The 23,867-nt window shown below is 41.5% G+C and overlaps 1 protein-coding gene across 10 annotated transcripts in view; it reads right to left on the bottom strand.

Moving 5' to 3' along the window:
• Window positions 1–23,867, bottom strand: part of CTNND2 (catenin delta 2) — a 1,172,806-nt gene that overhangs the window by 269,972 nt on the left and 878,967 nt on the right. For all 10 annotated transcript variants that reach the window (XM_074945030.1, XM_074945027.1, XM_074945025.1 and 7 more), the window contains one exon: window positions 12,046–12,178. In XM_074945030.1, the coding sequence (XP_074801131.1) occupies window positions 12,046–12,178 (133 nt within the window). The remainder of the gene's footprint in view (window positions 1–12,045; window positions 12,179–23,867) is intronic.

Raw genomic sequence — 23,867 nt, 5'->3', positions numbered from 1 at the left:
GTTCCTGCTGGGCTGTTTGCCTGTGGCTGAACAGAAATTTTCCCCGCTGTTAGCCACGGGGAGATGGGAAGGGTTAGCCACGTGGTGGGGGGGAGGCAAAATGCGACCTTGGAATGAAAGCACATGTGCTATGTATGTAATGTTAACAGCAAGGTTTACCATGAAAGAGTGTACCCATTGTTCTATAAAATGTCTTTTTAAATACCACTGTCCCTTTTTCCCCCTCCACCAGCTGCATGTGTTTCAAGGATCACAGGATCTTCTCCTTCCCAGAGGCTAGCGAAGATTAGAAGGCGAAAAAAATGCATTCGCGATGAAATGTTCTCTGACCTCATGCTGTCCTCCCACACTGACAGAGCACAGATGAATGTGTGGAGGCAGACAATGTCAGAGTGCAGGAAAGCACAAAATAACCAGGAGGAGAGGTGGCGGGCTGAAGAGAGTAAGTGGCAGGCTGAAGGAAGGGCTGAAGCTGATAGATGGCAGCAGCGTGATGAGAGGAGGCAGGATTCAATGCTGAGGCTGCTGGAGGATCAAACTAATATGCTCCAGCGTATGGTTGAGCTGCAGGAAAGACAGCTGGAGCACAGACTGCCGCTACAGCCCCTGTGTAACCAACCGCCCTCCTCCCCAAGTTCCATAGCCTCCTCACGCAGACACCCAAGAACGCAGTGCGGGGGCCTCCAGCCACGCAGCCATTCCACCCCAGAGGATTGCCCAAGCAAGAGAAGGCTGGCATTCAAGAAGTTTTAAAGTTTTAAAGTGCTGTGTGACCTTGTCCTTCCCTCCTCCACCATCCCACCCAGTGCTTCCCTCCTCCACCACCCCTCCTGGGCTACCTTGGCAGTTATCCCCCTATTTGTGTGATGAATTAATAAAGAATGCATGAATGTGAAGCAACAATGACTTTATTGCCTCTGTAAGCGGTGATCGAAGGGGGGAGGAGAGGGTGATTAGCTTTCAGGGAAGTAGAGTGAACCAAGGGGCGGGGGGTTTCATCAAGGAGAAACAAACAGAAGTTTCACACCGTAGGCTGGCCAGTCATGAAACTGGTTTTCAAAGCTTCTCTGATGTGCACCACGCCTCCTTTGCTCGTCTAACCACCCTGGTGTCTGGCTGCGCGTAACCAGTGGCCAGGCGATTTGCCTCAACCTCCCACCCCGCCATAAACATCTCCCCCTTACTCTCACAGATATTGTGGAGTGCACAGCAACCAGTAATAACAGTGGGAATATTAGTTTCGCTGAGGTCTAACCGAGTCAGTAAACTGCGCCAGCGCGCCTTTAAATGTCCAAAGGCACATTCTACCACCATTCTGCGCTTGCTCAGCCTGTAGTTGAAGAGATCCTGACTACTGTCCAGGCTGCCTGTATATGGCTTCATGAGCCATGGCATTAAGGGGTAGGCTGGGTCTCCAAGGATAACTATAGGCATTTCAACATCCCCAACGGTTATTTTGTGGTCTGGGAAGAAAGTCCCTTCCTGCAGCTTTTGAAACAGACCAGAGTTCCTGAAGATGCGAGTGTCATGTCCTTTTCCCGGCCATCCTATGCTGATGTTGGTGAAACGTCCCTTGTGATCCACCAGTGCTTGCAGCACTATTGAAAAGTACCCCTTGCGGTTTATGTACTCGCCGGCTTGGTGCTCCGGTACCAAGATAGGGATATGGGTTCCGTCTATGGCCCCACCACAGTTAGGGAATCCCATTGCAGCAAAGCCATCCACTATGACCTGCCCATTTCCCAGGGTCCCTACCCTTGATATCAGCAGATCTTTGATTGCGTTGGCTACTTGCATCACAGCAGCCCCCACAGTAGATTTGTCGACTCCAAATTGATTCCTGACTGACCGGTAGCTGTCTGGCGTTGCAAGCTTCCACAGGGCTATTGCCACTTGCTTCTCAACTGTGAGGGCTGCTCTCATCTTGGTATTCTGGTGCTTCAGGGCAGGGGAAAGCAAGTCACAAAGTTCCATGAAAGTGCCCTTATGCTTGCAAAAGTTTCGCAGCCACTGGGAATCATCCCAGACCTGCAACACTATGCGGTCCCACCAGTCTGTGCTTGTTTCCCGGGCCCAGAATCGGCGTTCCATGGCATGAACCTGCCCCATTAGCACCATGATGCCCACATTGCCAGGGCCCGTGCTTTGAGAGAAGTCTTGTGTCCATGTCCTCATCACTCTCGTTACCATGCTGACGTCGCCTACTCACCCGGTTTCGCTTTGCCAGGTTTTGGTGCTGCATACACTGCTGGATAATGCGCGTGGTGTTTAATGTGCTCCTAATTGCGAAAGTGATCTGAGCGGCCTCCATGCTTGCCGTGGTATGGCGTCTGCATGGAAAAAAGGCGCAGAATGACTGTCTGCCGTTGCTCTGACGGAGGGAGGGGCGACTGACGACATGGCTTATAGGGTTGGCTTACAGGGAATTAAAATCAACAAAGGGGGTGGCTTTACATCAAGGAGAAACAAAAACAACTGTCACACAGAATGACCCCCTCAAGGATTGAACTCAAAACCTTGGGTGTAGCAGGCTAATGCTTAACCCACTGAGCTATCCCTCCCCCTGGTAGTCCAGGCAGGACTGAATCTTCATTAAACTTTTCAAGGTGCCCCTGACAGACCTCACTGAAACAATTGCCAGCTGTTGATTTCACGGAGGGAGGGAGGGGGGAGCAAATGAATACAAAACAAATCTGGTCTATTTCTTGTTTTGATCCACTCCATCTCTCTTTTACATCTTTGGCTGGCAGCAGACGGTGCAGTAAGTCTGCTAGCAATCCTCATCTCCTGGCTGCTCGGCAGAAGACGGTGCAATACGACTGCCGGAAGGACTAAAGAGAATGACCTGGTCAAGTCACTCCTATTTTAGTCCCTGCACCCATGTCTGCCCAGGCGCTCCTGACTGACCATACTGAGGTGGCCAGGAGCACCTCGGACATGATGACGATGGTTATCAGGCCTATTGCACCGTCTGCTGCCAAAAGGCAACGAGCTGCTGCTGTGTAGCAATGCAGTACCGCGTCTGCCAGCACCCAGGAGATGTACGGTGACAGTGAGCTGAGCTGGCTCCCATGCTTGCCGTGGTATGGCATCTGCACAGGTAACTCAGGAAAAAAGGCGTGAAACGATTGTCTGCCGTTGCTTTCACGGGGGGGGGGGGGGCTGACGATATGTACCCAGAACCACCCGTGACAATGTTTTTGTCCCATTAGGCATTGGGATCTCAGCCCAGAATTCCAATGGGCGACGGAGACTGTGGGAACTGTGGGATAACTACCCACATTGCAACGCTCCGGAAGTCGACACTAGCCTCAGTACTGAGGAAGCACTCCGCCGAGTTAATGCACTGAATGCACTTAGAGCATTTTGTGAGGGGACACACACACTCGAATATATAAAAACGATTTCTAAAAAACCGACTTCTATACATTCGACCTAATTTCGTAGTGTAGACATACCTTAAGACTGTCAGCACTCAAGTGGTTTAGATTGTGTCCACACTGCAAAGTGGGCAGGTTTCAGCCCTACTTAAAGAGGATTCTGGATTCTGACCCAGACTCCCAGCTGAGCAAGCTAGTCTAGACCTAAAGCACCTTCAAACTCAGGTCAGAGGTTTTTCTGTAAGGACAGTAGGAGGGACTAAGGCTCAAATCTGGGTAAGAGCCTGGGTTTGCTATGCATTGTACATATACCCTTAGAAACGAAGAAGTTAATGAAATATAGTCAGTGCACACTACAAGACAGAGAAAAAACATAGACAATGTTCTGAAGTAATTTTAAAGGACAGATAAAAGGAAGCTGCAGGAAAACCTCTAAATAAAGATTTAAGGCAAAATCATTAATTTGGGGAATAATGGGATGTGGGGAAATAAATGCATCCAACATATATTCATGCTCTCTTTATTCTGTATTGCATTGTCATAAAATAAGATCAGTATTGCTGCTTTATTTCTAAGAAAGTGTGCTGTAAGAGAGCAAATACATATGCCCTCCTAGATAAAAAGGAGGTCGTTAGCTCCAGCAGTGTTTATTAAGGACAGAAGGAAAGGCAATAAGAAGGTGAGTTCAATAGTCACTACCCCTTTATTTCACATCCTTGCACAAATGCTGGTATGAAATCTTCAAGCACTAAGTGTTAGAGCTGTTATAGCTTTGACAGCTGAAATTAATGTCCCAGCTTACAGAAAGGAGTCACTGGAGCCAAAACCCTCAGTGACCTGTTATACCTTTGCAGCTGATGGCTGGTTGCCATTTTCCATCAGAGCAAAATGGTGTTGGTGTGTGAAACTGCACAGTTCAATCCCTTTATATGGTGACCTCATACAAAGCAGTTAGATGTCTTGAAAGCAAGAGAAATTGCTTTAGAAGAATGAATCCTGTGTTTCATAGAAAGTGCTCTTTTAAAAAAAAGTTCTCTGCTGACTACTTTAAAATGCTCCTCTCTTTCTACCTCCCCGACTTCTTCTCTCTGGTGGTCTAGGACCGGCTCCTCTCTGTCTCTACACACAAATGCACCATTGTTGGTGTGAGAGCCTTCTCCTCAGCAGCAATTGCCATCTGGAAGAGTCTTCCTGTGTCTTTCTGCCTCATCAACTCTCCATTCGTTTTCAAATCTCAGCTGAAAACATATCTTTTCTCCCTTGCCTTTGCCTCTTAATTGCGCTCTCCACAGCCACTGTTTATCAATGAACATTTATAATTGTCTCATTTAACTCTCTGAAGTATTCTGGGATGCAGATTCTATTAGAGATGCAGTTGTATTTTTTCTGTATGTTCTGTCCTCACCAATCCAGGTGGGACTTCACACTGGGGGTTGATCACCACCCACTAGGAGAGAAAATCCATCTGTCAGTCAGTCACATAAACGAGGCTCCCCCAATTCTCCTCTGGTGATTCTGAGATAATCTAAAGAGTTAGGACAGGAGCAGAGGACTAGAAGAAGCACCACTGACCAAAGAGTTAATGAACTCTTTATATGACCCATTGTCAGCCATAGTTAAAGAGACTCAGCTATTAGAGGAGAGACGTATCAGAGGGGTAACTGTGTTAGTCTCCTCCTTGTTCTATTAGAGGAGAGAGGCACCTATGCAAAAGTGCAATTTGGGTAAAAGCTGCATTTTCAGAAATGGAAACATTCAACTAATCATGCTTTAAAAAAAACCCCAAGCCTTGATTTTAATTTTTTAAAATGTTGCAAAGAAGAGAAATGAAAACAGTAACACCATTTTCTTCTATATAAAATTCACAATTATTTATCTCACTCCAATATTTATATACCCTTATGAAAGTTGGAAGGGAAAAAATGAAAACCCTACCCTAAAAATACAAAAGCAATAGACATGAGTGCTCTGTGAATGCACAAATGGCTTTTGACACCTATGCAACCCCCTGAGGCTTCCTCCCATGAAACAGTAATCCTCTTTGCAGAATGTCCTTTTAGCGGACAGGACAAGGGCATCTGCAGATACCTCTGGATAAGATAATAGTTACCAAGTTAAAGAGGCAGGTATTCAAAGCTTAAGCCTTTTTCTTGTTCTTGACAAAAAGAACGATAAGGACTTTGGATTCATGAAAAAATACAGTTTTATTTAAAGGGACTCTATCAACTTAAAATTACACTTTTGTATGAAAGCCATTTTTATTTACTATGGTTACAAGTAAAACCCAAGGTTACTGTAACTGAAAAAGATTAGAGAAAAATATTTAATTTTTTCCCAGTTTTGTTTACTGTATTCATTTGACATTTCTAATATAGCCGGTTCAATGTTTTCTTCTGCACAGTCAATACATTTCTCCTGTTTTTTTGTGTTTTTTCACACAGCAACTGGGGAGAGAAATTTCTTTGTATAAAAGAGGAAACCATAATTGTAAAACCACAAATATTGGCTGGAGTCTTAAGAACAAGCGTAGTACCTGCAATTATTATTTTTTTAACTGACTAGTTTTTAAGTGGACACTGTCTTTCTAGAATAAAACATAAAGGGCCCTTATCCCACAAGCAGCTGGAATTAACTTGATGCATGTGAGTAGTCTCATTGAACTCACACATGGCCGGGGACCAAAGATCTTATAACCATCTAAGGTACAAAGCAGACATTGTGAAGGGATGGTTGGGCTAGGATGAATGATTATTAATAAAACCGTCTCTTTTAGATGGAAAATATGGTATAAATTATACTCCAATCCAGATGCTATCTAAATTCAAATGGTCATAACAAGTTTTTGAATGAGTACCCTAAAGCGTCTCTCTTGTAACTGCAACGTGGCAGCAGGTTGTATAGCACCACAAGCTTAGCAAACTCTGCAAGAGAGATTCTGTGCATTTTCCAGTCTTGTTTCACTCTGGCTCTGAAGATGACACCAAGAGCTGAAACATTATTTCATAGATAGATTTTAAGGTCAAAGGGACCATTAGGATAATCTAATTCTGGCCTCCTGCATCGCACAGGCCATAGAATTACATCCACTCATGCTTTGGATTCATTTTTTTGTTTTAGATATGCCCATACAATGCTCTGGGGACATACACATTAAAAATAATAACAAACCTTACAAATGAATCAGTAAGCCTTTATGGATTCACCTTCTCCATGTAGTCTACCAGGAGTCATAAATATCACCTCCTTCATTCATATTTTCCCTGACCCACTCCCTTCTCAAAATCCCCAAACACCATCTGGGCCATCTTCTTGCTACTGCAACACAAGCCGTTTGTACCTCTTTAAACCTATTTATTTAATAAAGTAGAGTAGTAATTTTCTCCTTTTCAATGGATTTGGATTTGTGTTGAATTTGGATTTCTTGCATTATATTTGGGGATCCAAAGACTTAAACCATTAATTCCAAAGATGTTGCAAGTTGTAGAGTGAAAATCATTTTCTGGGTGTGCCTGGCTGTGCCCTTCTCTCTCCTGTACACTCCACTGAAACCTTTCCATTTCCTTGTAACTGTACAGAACCATGCAGCTAATCTTATTGATGAGCGAGTCTAATGTTAATCCTGGCTAATTCAACAGGCAAGACATTTAGACAGGGAAAACAAGTTCTATAATCATTTGAAAAATACAAATGCATTATATCTGGAGAGGATGAATGAGTCCAATTCTGTTCGCAGGTACCCTTGTTTAGGTCCAGATTCAGCAAGCTACTTATATGCACACCTAAAGCCCGGTCTACACTAGAAAATTAGGTTGGAATAACTACATCATGCAGGGCTGTGAAAAATCCACACCCCAGAGTGGCAAAGTTAAGCAGACCTAAGTCCACATGTAGACAGCACTAGGTTGTTGCAAGAATTCTTCAGTTGACCTATCTACAGCCTCTTGGGGAGGAGGATTACCAATGCTGATGGCTGCAACACTGCAACTGTGCCACTGTAGTGTTGTAAATGTAGACATACCCTAACTGTAAGCACATGATTAATCCCAAATAAGTGAGTGGGACTACTCATTATCTTATAGATAGGCACATGATTAGGAAACTTGCGAAATTGGAGCCTGAGATCTGAAGTAATATATAGTTTTATTTATAGCACTTTGAGTTCCTTCAACAGAAACAGATTGACAGAGCCAGAAGAAAAGGAGTACTTGTGGCACCTTAGAGACTAACCAATTTATTTGAGCATAAGCTTTCGTGAGCTACAGCTCACTTCATCGGATGCATACTGTGGAAAGTGTAGAAGAGCTTTTTATACACACAAAGCATGAAAAAATATGAACCAGAAGAGTACCCAGAAGTTACCTACTACAGGACAGGCCCAACAAAGAAAATAACAGAATGCCACTAGCCATCACCTTCAGCCCCCAACTAAAACCTCTCCAACGCACCATCAAGGATGTACAACCTATCCTGCAGGACGACCCATCACTCTCACAGATCTTGGGAGACAGGCCAGTCCTTGCTTACTGACAGCCCCCCAACTTGAAGCAAATACTCACCAGCAACCACACACCACACAACAAAACCACTAACCCAGGAACCTATCCTTGCAACAAAGCCCATTGCCAACTGTGTCCACATATCTATTCAGGGGACACCATCATAGGGCCTAATCACATCAGCCACACTATCAGAGGCTCGTTCACCTGTACATCTACCAACGTGATATATGCCATCATGTGCCAGCAATGCCCCTCTGCCACGTACATTGGTCAAACTGGACAGTCTCTATGTAAAAGAATAAATGGACACAAATCAGATGTCAAGAATTATAACATTAAAAAACCAGTCAGAGAACACTTCAATCTCTTTGGACTCTCGATTACAGACCTAAAAGGGGCAATTAACTTAGGCTTGAATAAAGACTGGGAGTGGATGGGTCATTACACAAAGTAAAACTATTCCCCCCACTGTTCCTCACACGTTCTTGTCAACTGCTGGAAATGACCCACCTTGATTATCACTACAATAGTTTCCCTCCCACCCCGCTCTCCTGCTGGTAATAGCTCACCTCACCTGATCATTCTTGTTACAGTGTGCATGGTAACACCCATTGTTTCATGTCCTCTGTGTATATAAATCTCCCCACTGTATTTTCCACTGCATGCATCCGATGAAGTGAGCTGTAGCTCACAAAAGCTTATGCTCAAATAAATTTATTAGTCTCTAAGGTGCCAGAAGTGCTCTTTTTCTTTTTGAGTTCCTTCCGGTGATCTATAAAACCCTGCAGCAAAGTATTTAAGCACATACTTAATTCTAAGCATCAGAGTAATCCCATCCCCATTTGGGCAAAGTCTTGAGCCTAAAACACACACATAGCTTGTGCTTAGGTGCTTTGCTGAATCAGGATCTTGCAGGATATGTCCACACTGCAGCTGGGAACAAGTCTCTCAACCCAGACAGCCTTAGAATCATAGAATCACAGAAGATTAGGCTTGGAAGAGACCTCAGGAGGTCATCTAGTCCAACACCCTGCTCAAAGCACGACCAACACCAACTAAATCATCCCAGCCAGGGCTTTGTCAAGCCAGGCCTTAAAAACCTCTAAGGATTGAGATTCAACCACCTCCCTAGGTAACCCATTCCAGTGCTTCACCAGCCTCCTAGTGAAATAATGTTTCCTAATATCCAACCTAGACCTCCCCCACTGCAACTTGAGACCATTGCTCTTGTTCCGTCATATGCCACCACTGAGAACAGCCAAGCTCCATCCTCTTTGGAATCCCCCTTCAGGTAGCTGAAGGCTGCTATCAAATCCCCTCTCACTCTTCTCTTCTGCAGACTAAATAAGCCCCGTCCCCTCAGACTCTCCTCATAAGTCATGAGCCCCAGCCCCCTAATCAATTTCGTTGCCCTCCGCTGGACTCTCTCCAATTTGTCCACAGCCTTTCTGTAGTGGGGTGCCCAAAACTGGACGCACTACTCCAGATATGGCCTCACCAGTGGCGAATAGAGGGAATAATCACTTCCCTCGATCTGCTGGCAATGCTTTTACTAATGCAGCCCAGTATGCTGTTAGCCTTCTTGGCAACAAGGGCACACTGCTGATTCATATCCAGCTTCTCGTCCACTGTATTCCCCAGGTCCTTTTCTGCAGAACTGCTGCTTAGCCAGTCGGTCCCCAGCCTATAGCGGTGCATGGGATTCTTCTGTCGTAAGTGCAGGACTCTGCACTTGTCCTTGTTGAACCTCATCAGATTTCTTTTGGCCCAATCCTCCAATTTGTCTAGGTCACTCTGGACCCTATCCCTACTCTCCAGCATATCCCATCATCCAGATCATTAATAAAGATGTTGAACAAAACTGGCCCCAGGACCAACCCCTGGGCACTCCACTTAATACCGGCTGCCAACAAGACATCGAGCCGTTGATCACTACCCATTGAGACCAACAATCTAGCCAGCTTTCTATCCACCTTATAGTCCATTCATCCAATCATACTTTTTAAACTTGCTGGCAAGAATACTGTGGGAGACCGTATCAAAAGCTTTGCTAAAGTCAAGATATATCACATCCACCACTTTCCCCATATTCACAGAGCCAGTTATCTCATCATAGAAGGCAATCAGTTTGGTCAGGCATGACTTGCCCCGCTGAATCCATGTGGACTGTTCCTGATGACCTTCTTCTCTTCCAAGTGCTTCAAAATGGTTTCCTTGAGGACCTGCTCCATAAGGCTGACCGGTCTGTAGTTCCTCAGGTTCTCCTTCTTCCCTTTTTAAAAGATGGGCACTATAGTTGCACTAAATATGGGCACCAGTGCAGAGTGCTATAAATAAGAGTTTTCCGGTACTTATACATATTATCATTAATAAGGAGCTTGCTCACTTTGCGTACTTTAGGTTAAAAACTCTTCATAAAGCAAAAGAAAAGGAGACAGATTCCACTGTTTGTTAGCAAGATCTATAGCACCACCAGCAGCAGTTTGAAAGCATATTCTCATGAGCACTGTTTTTAAAAAATGATTTGTCTTGCCCTCAAATGCATCTTGCTTGTTGCAGAGGTAGAAATCTATCAAGGGCCTCGGGAAGAACCAATAAAGGGAAAAACACATCACCATCAACAGCAAAATCTCTTATTTTATTTGTTATCCTTTTTTGGCAGCAAAATATAAGAGTGGTGCTGAGCACTGTGGTATTTTATACTTTATCAGTACACACAAAATATACAAAGAACAACAAGCTCATTACTCTGAAAGCTTAAACTATAGTCAAAGATTGACGTCCTAATCAGACAGGTCAGACCTACAACAGCCTATCTCTTAAGGGATTTTCCATACACAATTGGCAACAAAACAAACAACTTTCTTCCCTTCAGTTGGACAGCTGCCCAAGGGCTCCCCATCCATGGCTAACAGGAGGAAGCAGTGGTTGTACAATGAATAAATTGCTATAATCATGTAACTGTCTTTCTGGGAAACCTGAAGAGATGAATCAATCCTTTTAATGAAAGACTGAGCAGCGGAGATGGAATGAGAGAAAAGGGTAAGAAGGGTGTGGGAGGGGGGTACATCTAGGCTTATAGCAGTTATGACCTCTTTTCAGACAGAGAAAAATATTTTATTTTAACTCTCCTATAATTTATGTTTGAATCTCAGAAAATCACGGAACAGTTCCTTGGACCAATGCAATCTTTTTAGGCTGTTCTGAAAAAGCTTTCCCATCTGGGAATTCCATATGTATGGAGGAATCCCAGGGTGGAGTACAGCTCATATAGGGGGCTCTTCTGTTGAGCATGGTGGAGGGAGGAGTGTTTGGAGTGTACTGCACTGGGATAATTTTAGAGCACCTCTGTGGCTGTTTTAAATTTCCGGCAGGAGCTGAGCTGGCTACCAGCAGCCACTGAGATCAAGGGATCACAGAGGTCTCTCTCCCCCACCAATGCCAAGTGCAGGCCAGCAAGGGCTGAGGATCTGGGCGTATGGTTTTTGTGAAGTTTTAGATAGAAAATGTACTGAGCCATCTGCTTTTTATTTTTTATTTTTGTTAGAATTATTTCCTAAAAATTGGGTGAAATAATGAAATAATAAGTTTGGGTTTTGTAGGCTAAAAATCTTGGGCCAAATCTTGAAGTTCTTGTTCGGGCAAATCTCTGATTCAACTCAATGGAATTACTCCTGATTTATACTAGTATAAATGAAAACAGAGTTTGGGCTCAGAACCCTTTTTACTGCCCCATGTTTTGTGTTCTTGTTTCTATTTGGAATGTAGCACACGTTACACATTTATTTATGTATTTCAGCTTTTTCTTTTATTTAGGTCCCAATCTTGTTTCTATTTAAATCAAAAGCAAAATTCCTATGACTTCTATGGAAGCCAGATCATGCCATTACTTGCTTATTGGACACCTAGGCTGCCACAACATTTGAATACCTCACATTCAATTTAAAATAATCAAATCCAAACAAATGAATCATCCAAGGGGCTGATTCAATAAAATTTTATGCAACTCACCTTCTGTAATGGTAGTGATTATTTAAAAGCTTGAATATACAGGTTATATGCATATATACATGATTTCTCTTGACGTTCTTTTTCAAATTATACAAAATTTCTGGTGGTAATTAGCAGACAAAGCCATTTTAAAAGAAAATCTCAAAGTGTCTTACCTCTGCTTTTATTTTATTGTCTCCAAAACAGAGATGCTGCAAGTAGGCTGCAGCATTGGACTGTACTGAAGGGAACTGATGTTGTAACATCTGTATAACTTCAGGAAGTTCTGGATCTCTCCATCCAAACTCTCTGTACACAAAGAAACAAGAGTATCCTCAGCAAAGAACCTGACAACAGTGAATACATGTATTAAATGTGGCAATGATTCACCCACCAATACAGTTAGAAATGTATAGATAAAACCCTGGGTTGGTTTTGTTGTTGTTGTTATTTTCAATGCCAGAAAGAATATGAACATAGAACTTCCCCCCTTTTTACTTCTACCATTCTAACACAACTTTATAGAATTGTAGGTTTAATCTGAATTATTTATTCTCTCATCAAAGGCCCTTCTAAGTTTTAACATAATCTAAATCCAATGCACTACAGGAAACTCTGATAAAGATGAAATGAAGAAAGAAAACTAATTATACACACATGTGCACACATGCGTACTTAATTAAAATTGGAAATGTTAGGCTTAAATATTACTGACTGCAGAAAAGATTCATTTAATTACTATAATCATTATGTGACAAAATTGATATCTAATACAGAAAACAACCATGTACTGTGTCTTTTGCTCACTGTATCCAGGTACAATGTAAACTAAAAAGCAAAACTAATGCACCAAAATCACACAGCTGATATCTTTTACATCTTTGCAAATATATGCCTAATTGAAACTAACTCTGCAAATGTCTCTCAAATGTACAGTCTTGATCCTGTGAGGCGCTGAGCATCCTTAGAGCCAAATGACGATGGGATTTGAGGATTTCAGATCATCTCAGCACATGTTCAGCATCTTGCAGAACTGGGCTCTAAATGAAAACGTCAAATCAGGTACAACTTTGTCTCTGCACTCAAGGGAATAGTGCCCAGGAAAACTGCCCTGATTTTGTGTCTCAGGAGTTAGATGTATGTGCAGCATCTCCAAATGAAATGAAGAAATCTCACATGCCTTTAATTCTTAGGGCTGAATTTTTCCCTCATATAAACACCCACATTTTCCACTGACTTTAGCAGGATTTGTGCATGTGAAATCTGACAGTAGAACATGGCTTTCAAGCTGAAATTCACACAATACTGGCACAGAGCCTGAGTAAAATGGGCTTAGTGTGAGGGAATGGTGCAAAGGTTGAGGAAAACCATATCTGCCCTCTGATCAGGACACAGCGTGTAGAGAAGTTGCATAGGCCCTTTGTTGTAGCCACTCCAGCCACTGAGGCTTGGGATTACTGGACACCCATTATCTGGAACCACTGCTCCTCACTTGGTTTACTGCCAAACAGTCCATCTGCCCTGACCTACGAGGACCAGTGCCCAGTTCTACCTTGTATAAAGGATTCAGAGACACATACCATTCACTTCCTTCTTCCTAAATCATAGTGACTCTGCTGAACTGAGACCTACCATACCATGTTGGGTGAATTCGCTCAGTTTGAGTAAAACTTTCAGTATACCTGCAGCCTGTCTTTAGCAAAATCAGACAGCTCACACTTACAGTACAAGTTCCCCAAAATGAACTGAAGCAATAACAATGCATACTACAAAACAAGATTGATCCTGCAAGAACAAGTAGTCTTTGTTGAAATTCTAGCATCACCTATTTGTCTTTTCTTTTATCTCTCTACTATTCCATCTCACATACCATTTTCTGTCAGTCAGCCCGAAAAGTATCATTGTACGTCGCATCCTTACAAAGATCCAGGATGATAAGTATATGACACAAAATAAATATATTCAGAATTCTGTGCTTTATCAGTTCAGACTAAATAAGCTGTGTTTGATGTAAGTGATAAATTTTACATGAACTGTTTATTACAGAGAAAACATAAGGACACAACAACAAATCATATGGTGGCTGTTCCAGGGTGGATTTAGACTGTGAGGAACTATCCAAGACCTTAGAGACTAACACATTTATTTGGGGATAAGCTTTCGTGGGCTAAAACCCACTTCATCAGATGCATGGAGTGGAAATATCTGATGAAGTGGGTGTTAGCCCAAGAAAGTTTATGCCCAAATAAATTTGTTAGTCTCTAAGGTGCCACAAGGACTCCTTGTTGTTTTTGCTGACACAGACTAACACGTCTACCACTCTGAAGCCTATCCAAGACCTTGTGTGCTCCTATGACACTGACAGGCCAAGTGCCAGGGAATGCTAGAGTCTTAGGACAATTCACTTGTATGTAAAAAGAAAAGGAGTATTTGTGGCACCTTAGAGACTAACAAATTTATTTGAGCATAAGCTTTCGTGAGCTACAGCTCACGTCATTGGATGCACACAGTGGAAAATATAGTGGGGAGCTATATTTCCACTGTATGCATCCGATGAAGTGAACTGTAGCTCACAAAAGCTTATGCTCTAATAAATTTGTTAGTCTCTAAGGTGCCACAAATACTCCTTTTCTTTTTACGGATACAGTCTAACAGGGCTGCTACTCTGTCACTTGTATGTGAATATCAAAGCAGTGTTAAGTGTTAGTGTGGGTTCAAACTAAGTCACTCGTATGCTAATAGCGATCAAAGGAGCTGTTGATTGTGTTGTTTTTGTCTGTCTCCTGTAGTTTGCTATTACATTACTTCTACGTTATGTATACCCTGTAATTAAATAATCCCTGATCCAAGGTGTGTTAATGTAAGATCTTAGGTGTTAAAACTTCATGGAAACTAAAGAAGGATTGTTGTTTGCTCTTACTTTTGCTTTTACATTGTGTATACCCCTGTGACTAAACTCATCAAACATGAATGCAACCTAGGAAATGCTAATGAAGGACTTAATGGCTGTAACAGGAAATGCTAGTTTCAAAGCAAGGGTTCATGGAGGAGTAAAGACACTTATCAAATTGCTTTCTGTGTGGAAAAAGCTATACATATGGATTCATGGAATGAACCAGCATTTCTGGACTGTTTGGATTCTAACAGGGTGGAATAACTAAACAAGAAGGCAGATATCCCCAGAATTATTCTGTGTAACCCTGAAATACTTTTGTAGACTGGCAGATTATTACATCTCTGCTATCATTTGGATTTACAAACTTTGATTGACCTGTTAATGTATTTTACCTCCTTTGATGTCTCATTTATTTTTCTTAGCTAATAAATCTTTAGATAGTTTACTAGAGAATTGGCTACCAGTGTTGTTTCTGGTGCAAGATCCCGAGTACCAATTGATCTGGGGCAAGTGACTGCTCCCTTGGGATTCGGAGTAACCTGATGTAGTATGATTTTTGGTTTATATAATTTTTTATCACAAAAGTTCCGGTTGTCGGGAACACAAGCGTGGTGAAATCTAATTATAGAATATACCACCAGTGTGGGATGTCTGCCCTATTTTCTGAAAGTCTGACCTGAGATTGGCACTCAGAATTTTGAGACACTCCAGACAGCATAACAACTCCATAGCAAGTCTGACTTAAATTCTGCAGTTCTCCAAACCAGCAAAGTGGAGATTCTGTGGCAGCTTGAGAAAGGGTTCAAAACTGATGTTTTTTTATTGAATTAAATATGAACATGAATAGCACAATCACTACAATATAGCCGCTGATTTAATTTTTTATTAAATTCAATTTATTTTTTGCTGCCTCTAAATTTTTAATGTTCAATGTGTTGCAGTATTTGTATTGAAAATGCATAAGTGTATTATAGAACTATCAGGGGAAAGCTGGAAGTTTTGGCAGTTCTTCAAGGGACAACTGGGACTCCAGGCAGCTGAAAAGCTGTTGGAAGCAGTTTGGGTTTGTGAGATAGCACAGTAGCGGCCCACATGCTCAGGGTCTACTGATCATCGTATTTGGGGTTGGGAAGGAATTTTTGCCCAGGTCAGATTGGCTGAGACCCTGGAGAGGTTTCACCTTCTTCTGCAGCATGGGGCCCAGGCCACTTGCAGGTTTAAACTAGTGTAAACAGTGATTTTCTGTAACTTGAAGTTTTTAAACCATGATTTGAGGACTTCAGTAACTCAGTCAGAGGCTAGGGGGTCTATTTCAGGAGTGGGTGGGTGATGTTCTGTGGCCTGCATAGGGTTAGCAATGTGCAGGAGATCAGACTATGTGCAGATGATCATGATGGTCCCTTCTGACCTTAACATCTATGAGTCTATTAAATGATCAGCAGTGAAATGGTTAACAATGTTGACCTTCAAATATACAACATAACATTTCAAAGTTGACACAAGAGCATGTTTCATGATGTTGGAAGACTGATTTAAACTCACTTTGTGTTTGGAAAGTTTCTTTTGCAACCATGGTGTAAGTTGATGTGTCTGCACTGGTTTCGGTGGAGCTGCATCAATTTACACTGACTGAAGATCTGCCCCCCTTCCCTTTTTTTTTTTTAAACAAGAGCTTCATTTCTGCAATGAGAGATGGATGCCATAGCAAATATTACAGCCAAAGAATGATGCAGTATGTGGCCTCTGACTATGGCAATGTATGCAAAAGGAGATGAAAAGTGATTTTGGTTACATATTCAATTTCTATTTGGCAAGCAGGTAGCACAAATCCATGAACAAATCACAGCTGAACATGGATGGCATTATACGCTAACAGGTACTACAACCAGAGATTCTGACATCACTTACACAGATGTAAATCAGGTGTAACTCCATTAACCGCAGTGGACCAAATACACCTTCCCGAATATTTTGTTGTCAGGGAAAAGAATAAGTAAGTTAAATAAGAATCAGCATGAATGTCTGAAAATCTTTCTGGTAAAGAATCAGTAGTTATTCTCCTGATCTAGCAAAGATATACTACCCTGCTTCAGCACAAGACTGACACAGCGGGATATCAAACTGTTAAACAGGCACCTCGCTATCCTCACTTCATAGCAAGAAAGGGCAGAAATAGTATTATTATATGTAAGCAGAGTCAGGGATGAGCTCTACCCTGAAATCTGGTGGCAAGTTGTGGTGGGTTGTGGAAAAGAACTTTGGGGGCTGATCTCATTTGCATAGGCACACCCAACCTGCCCAGATGGTCACTTTGGCTGCTGTAGGAGCCCCAGTTTCTTTGTTATTGGGGCAGGAAGAATAAACTGTTATTATCCTGATTATATGAATCAAGGACAGTGGAACTGTACTTTGCCTTTTGTTATGATGGAGGGACTCACCATCAACTAAGCAGCATTTGCTAGGCAAGGGTCATGGGTTCCACAACCCAGTGCATAGAGAGAGGCTGGGGACAGCTATTAATATCTGGTGGTATGGGCCTCTAGTAAGGGCCTTACATGCTAATTGCACCTTCTCCTCTCTCCACTGTGGAATATCAGAGCTAGTTTTGATTCTACTAGGAGTCTAGTTGCAGGCTGCTGAGCTGAATTCACTTTGGGCTAATGGTGCACTAGCACTGATGCTCCCCTTCTACAAGCTGAAATCACTGAAGAGCTAAAATTACTGAGAGTTGAAATCACTGAGTGTTGTGTTAAGTAGTGGGGGGAGGGGGCTGAAGATATATTGTGGAGCGGCTCGCAGGACGGCTGGCGGAGTGGTTGGCAGGGCAGAGCAGAGCAGAGCAATTCATGGGACAGCTGGTGGAGCACAGTGGAGCCCCATGGAGAGGTGGGGCAGTCGGCTTCAGACCAGGTAAGGTGCCCATTAACCCCCCCATTTCCACCCAGGTTGGGAGGTAAAACTCTGCAGATAAACTTTCGAACTCTGGGGCTGCACTGACCAGGGACAGAGACTTTGGGGTTGTTGGACTTTTGGGACTTTGGGTTGCTGGACTCAAGAACCAAAAGGAAAGCACACGGCCCAATTTGCTTGGGGTGGGTTTTTGCTCATGGGTTGTATTATGAATCCTGTTGGTGGTGTTTCCCCAACATAATGCCACCTTCTCTCTCTCTGTTATTAAAGGCTTTTTCCAGTAGTTGACAATGGCCCACCTTGATTATCACTACAAAAGGTTTTTTTTCTCTCCTGCTGGCAATAGCTCATCTTACCTGATCACTCTCCTTACAGTGTGTATGGTAACACCCATTGTTTCATGTTCTCTGTGTATATAAAATCTCCCCACTGTATTTGCCACTGCATGCATCCGATGAAGTGAGCTGTAGCTCTCGAAAGCTTATGCTCAAATAAATGTGTTAGTCTCTAAGGTGCCACAAGTACTCCTTTTCTTGTTATAGTGTTGTCATTCTCTGGAAAACATTACTACATTTTGATGTCCCAGTGCAAAATTGAGGTGATCTCAAATGGGTCACTGATTTGTTTTAATATCAACAAGAATTCTTATGTTGTACAATCAAATTCCTCACATCATTACACAAGCCATTAAAAATTCAAGAAAACTTTGATCTTTGTAATCATATCAGTTAGGAAATGCACATTTTCTTTATTTAAACTACTGCCAGGTGACACCATTGATTATTATGATACAAGCCTACCTACTATAGCAAATTAAAGTCATGTGAATGTGAACAGACAAGAGAAGGATTAATTAGAGAGTGAATTCTCATTACACTTCAATGTGAGTTGGTACTTGACTTCCTTAAATGGCTTTAAAATTCTCAGTCACAGTTTTTACATAGACTGCAGCAGCACAGGTGATGCCCAAGACCATAGGTGAGAACACGGGTAGCTTATGGTACCTTCAGCACTTCTTCTTTTCTTGATTTATGCCAAGTGCTCCTTGACTGCAGCTGAGACCTAGGTCAATATGTTGTTCTACTCGTATAGCTGATACTCAAAGTTTTTTGCTAATGGGAACTTTCCTTTCCCCCTCCCTAAAAACTGCTTAAAATTTTTTTCAACAATATCCCAAAGTAATGACTAAGGTATATTGTACTATATACTGATGAATACATTTGAGATCTGCTGTAGCAATATATAACAAAACTAGAAGATGCTGGCCATTTCTGCAAGAGAAATCCAGCCTTTTCCCTTCGAGTTCTGTGCAAGAATTGAACACACTGCAAGTAGGTAAAAAAGCTTCTTTCATAAAATGTTAGAGAGGTGTCTTCACACAACAGTGAGAGGGTTGAAGCCATTCAAATTAAGAAGAAAAAATGCTTCAGCTCCTTATTAAAATTATTTTATTCTGGAAAATCTCATAACACTATTTAAGATTTATCCACTGAAGACAGTCCTGGAAAGTTAATAGAAAAGACAAAAAATATTTTTTTCTGCAGAATAAGTCATGACAAGTACCAACAGCTCCTGGTTTTCTCATGAACCATTTGAAAAATTGTAAGGGAATAGGAAAATATGTAAATCTAACCTTTACTATATGTATCTAACACTTAAACCACCAATATTTTGAGTAAAATAACACAGTGCATGCACATGTCATATTCCAAGTATTCAGAAATATAGTTAAAAATAAAATAACAGGCTGTGATTATTTTGCATGAGAACTTTATATTGACACCAAGCAAAATATTGTAAATGGAATTATAAAGTAATCTTTTATACAGAATACTAGTTTAAATAAAGAATGGCAGTACTGCAGGCTATATTATACCAGAAACCTACAAAGTCTTCAGTCCACAAATTTTGGAGAAGAACAATTTCTTGAAATATGAAGCTTCAGCAGAGGAAAGACTACGGTATTATTATTACCAAAATACAGGGGCCCAACTCTTCCAGGTTATCACTAGAATGGACGGAACAATTCATAACAAATTCTTTGATGAATTTAGGCTCTTTTTTTAGCTTGTGGAATTTGCTATTTGAAATTATGACAATTTTTTGTACTTTTTAAACTGTGTTTGATTTCTAACCATTTCCTGTGTGCATTTCATATTCATTATTTCATCCGGGCTGGATAATTGCAGCTGATAAGTCACATGGCATTATTTCTATTTCCCAATTGGGCAAGTGAACTTCCAAAGTGACTACTCAAGATTCAGGTTCTATCATCCATGTGCTAATAAAATGTGATCACCCACATGTCTGCAAAATTAGCACAAAGGGGAGTGAGCATGGCAAAAGTGACTTTACTTAAAAATTCTACTGGCTCATCACTGCCATTGTTCTATCCAGCTCTGCTGACAAACACTTGTATGGCAACAGACTAGAGCGTGGGAAGATTCACTTGAGCCGTGGTTTCTGAAAATAAAATAAAAAGAGCACCAATATATACAAGATGACCTGTGTTTAACAGAACAGACTTTCTTTTAAGATAGGAATGCTGTAATTAACTGACAAATCATACTTCTGATATAATAAAAAAATGATATTTTTAAAGATAGGAAGACAAATTTGGGTGAAATTTTCTTGCACTGAACACAGAGACATGCCATAAAATCACAAGTGGGAAAATGACCCAGAAGCTGACCACCTCTAATCTGGCCTACCTTAAACATTATGGTAAAGTCACTGCAGTTTGCTTCTGACAGGAGCCATAAACAGGCATTAAGGAATGTGGTCTCTGTGTTCTGTGCTGGTCCACATATTTATTTCCCTGACCCAGTGCTGTATTCTGTATACAGCTTGTATGTAAATTATTCCTTCTCATAGTAAAAAGGGAATGTATGAGGTGGCTGAGCTAGAGGTTAGCTTCAACCAGTATACAGGCAGAAATTAATGCAACGTTTGCAGTGGGTTGTTTGTTTGCTCATTTGGCTGTATTGATGTATTGGGTTGTGTGGCGCAATCACTTCAGATTTTTGGTAGTTTCTTGATTTTGGCCCACATTAGCCAAACATATTTTCCTGCTGCTGCGAAGTCTGGTATAGTTTCTGACACCAATGTTGTTGAATGAAATGGAAAGGACAATTCAAGATCAGAGGATACAAAATCAAAAGGAGCCCATTGAACAAGAATCCTCATATGAGGATACCATATGACTTAAGACCCCATGATCATTCAAAGAGGAATATAAAGGAGTAAAAGGTGAGGCTATGGTTACTCTTCTTTCTGAATTGCACAAGTAACTCCAAGCTTTACTGCTGTGTGCCACATTCTGCATGTCATTAAAAAAGAAAGCAAATAGGGCTGGATCCCTTCCCCAAATCCAAGATGTTTTGGCTACCCCACTCTTCCTGCAAATAGTGGGTACAGTTCAGCAGATTCTCTGAGGAAAGGCAACAGTGGTGGAGGTCAGGAAGCTCTAATCTCTTTCAATCAAAAACCCATGTACATGATATGTGAGAGTGTCTTTTGTGTCACTTACTGTGAGGTGCTTGTGGACAATGTCTGTTTCACCTAAGAACAGGTATAGGTGAGTTCCTAGACTCCTCATCTGGGCTATCGCCACTGTTAATACCTCATGAATATCCTGGGGGCAGAAGATAGGCTAAAGAGTGACATTTTGTATTGACAGTGATGATCTCCGTAGGCCAACTGAAGAAACTACCAATGACAGGGGCTAATCGGAATATGCAGATGTTAAAATGTCTCAGGGATAGTGGAAGATAGTTTCCATCCTGAATTTTGTCATCATCAATGGGTTCGGTCTATTTATATCTGAGATGTAGTTCTGATCTGTTCCTGTCTATGAAAAACATGGAACAGAGCTCTGAGCATCTTTCATCATGAGGGACAGGCTCTACTATCCCTAGCTCTTGAGGTGTAGGATCTCCATCAGAATGGCTTGATGTTTCTCATTCTCTCTTGGGACTGAAAAGAGGATGAAGAAGGCACTCTAAAGAGTATTCATGTGGCACTGTTCTCCCTCAACACAACTACTCTGAAGTCAGTTTGGAACCAAAAGTTTGAGAAGTGTGATATCCTTCCTATATGTGGCCCAAGTGTAGTTATGCTGATTAATTGGAAAGAGGGGTCGGGTATGTTCCATGATTTGAGGCTTCCCTATGTGGTCCAAATCTCAGTCTTAACCCTGAATTAAGAGGGGAACCTTCTCTGGTATCTTTGCTGTATACAGGAACAAAAGGAGATTATATCATTATATGAGGGCCTGTACTCCTTCTTGGACTTTGCTGGGTGGGAAGCAAACACTTTGACATGCCTGTTTTATCAGTTATCATCTTATCAACTTTTCCTTGAACAAAAATATCCCCTGACAATTCTGAGGCACAGAAGGTGGCTTTGGCTAGTTTTCCGCACCTAGTCACTGAACATGCTGGTATAGTTCTTGCTGTCAGATAGGTGGAGTCTCAGAATCATTCCTCCAAGAACATAACAAATATTTTCTTTAGTATTGACTTGAATTTGTTGCTGGCGGGAGGCAGATAACTCCACCTCTATAAAGCCCCTGAGTAGTCACTTAAGATAGGTTTCACCATGTTCACATACAAAGGATCAGAATTTTAAAAGTGTTCTGCACCAGGAGTGACCATTGAGGATATTTCATGTAGGTACCCAAATGAGAGCTGAACTTTTTTAGAAATCTGTTCCACAATATTTAATTAATCCTGTTAAACAGAATCTCATTTGTGTGACCTTAATCACATTGGACAGAAAGTTTAAAAACTGAACTTAAGACTTATTATTAATTATAAACAACAAGTGCTTTCACCGATACTGTAAGATTCACAGTGCTATGTTTTACATGTGGGTACATTAAGGATGTGCATGTACCACATTTTAACTTACAAGGTTCTACAGTCACCTCTGCTCTGTTTTGCAATTACATGAGGTAGCATGGCTTCAGTTCTAGTGACTGTTACTAATACCCACAATGTAATGGTGTTCAACACCTAAGAGTTCTACAATATTGTAAATGTATTGTAGGCTCCAGTGAATAATACACAACAATCCCATCCACTGTACAATTTAGCGTATAAACCAGGTTTCAGAAACCACTTTGGCAAGAATTGTGAACTACTGTATTCTGAAAATGCAGACAGTTGGGACTTCTAATCCAAACGTATTTGACCCTAGAGACTAACAAATTTATTTGAGCATAACCTTTCGTGAGCTACAGCTCACTTCATCGGATACATGATGAAGTGAGCTGTAGCTCACGAAAGCTTATGCTGAAATAAATTTGTTAGTCTCTAAGGTGCCACAAGTATTCCTTTTCTTTTTGCGAATACAGACTAACACGGCTGTTACTCTGAAACCTGTCATATTTGACTCTATCATCTAAAATTATATGTATGTTATGGAATATGTAAGTGAAGGTGACAGTGTAAATGATCAATTCAATATGAATACTTATTTTACAGGTTTTGTATAGGGAAAAAATAAGAGAAAGTAAATTAGGATGTGTTAGTTACTCCTCATAACACAAGAACTAAATGAAATTAATAGGCAGCAGGTTTAAAACAAACAAAAGGAAGTATTTTTTTTTTTACACAACGCACAGTCAACCCATGGAACTCCTTGCCAGAGGATGTTGTGAAGGTCAAGACTGCCTAGGAAGGAATACTGCGGAAAGGGATCTGGGGGTCATAGTGGATCACAAGCTAAATATGAGTCAGAAGTGTAATGCTGTTGCAAAAAAAAAGCAAACATCATTCTGGGATGTATTAGGGTGGTTTAGGTTAGACATTAGGAAAAGCTTCCTAACTGTCAGAGTGGTTAAGCACTGGAATAAATTGCCTAGGGAGGTTGTGGAATCTCCATCATTGGGGATTTTTAAGAGCAGGTTGGACAAACACCTGTCAGGGATGGTCTAGTTAATACTTAGTCCTGCCTTGAGTGCAGGGGACTGGACTAGATGACCTCTCGAGGTTCCTTCCAGTTCTATGATTCTATGAAACAGGGTTCAAAAAAGAACCAGATATGTTCATAGAGGATAGGTCCATCAACAGCTATTAGCCAGGATGGGCAGGGATGTTGTACATAGCCTCTGTTTGCCAGAAGCTGGGAATGGGCGACAGGGAATGGATCACTTGATGATTACGTGTTCTGTTCATTCCCTCTGGGGCA

The sequence above is a fragment of the Natator depressus genome, chromosome 2 (assembly GCF_965152275.1).
Source record: "Natator depressus isolate rNatDep1 chromosome 2, rNatDep2.hap1, whole genome shotgun sequence".
In the NCBI taxonomy this organism is placed as follows: Eukaryota; Metazoa; Chordata; order Testudines; family Cheloniidae; genus Natator; species Natator depressus.
This window is presented reverse-complemented; position numbering and strand designations above follow the sequence as displayed.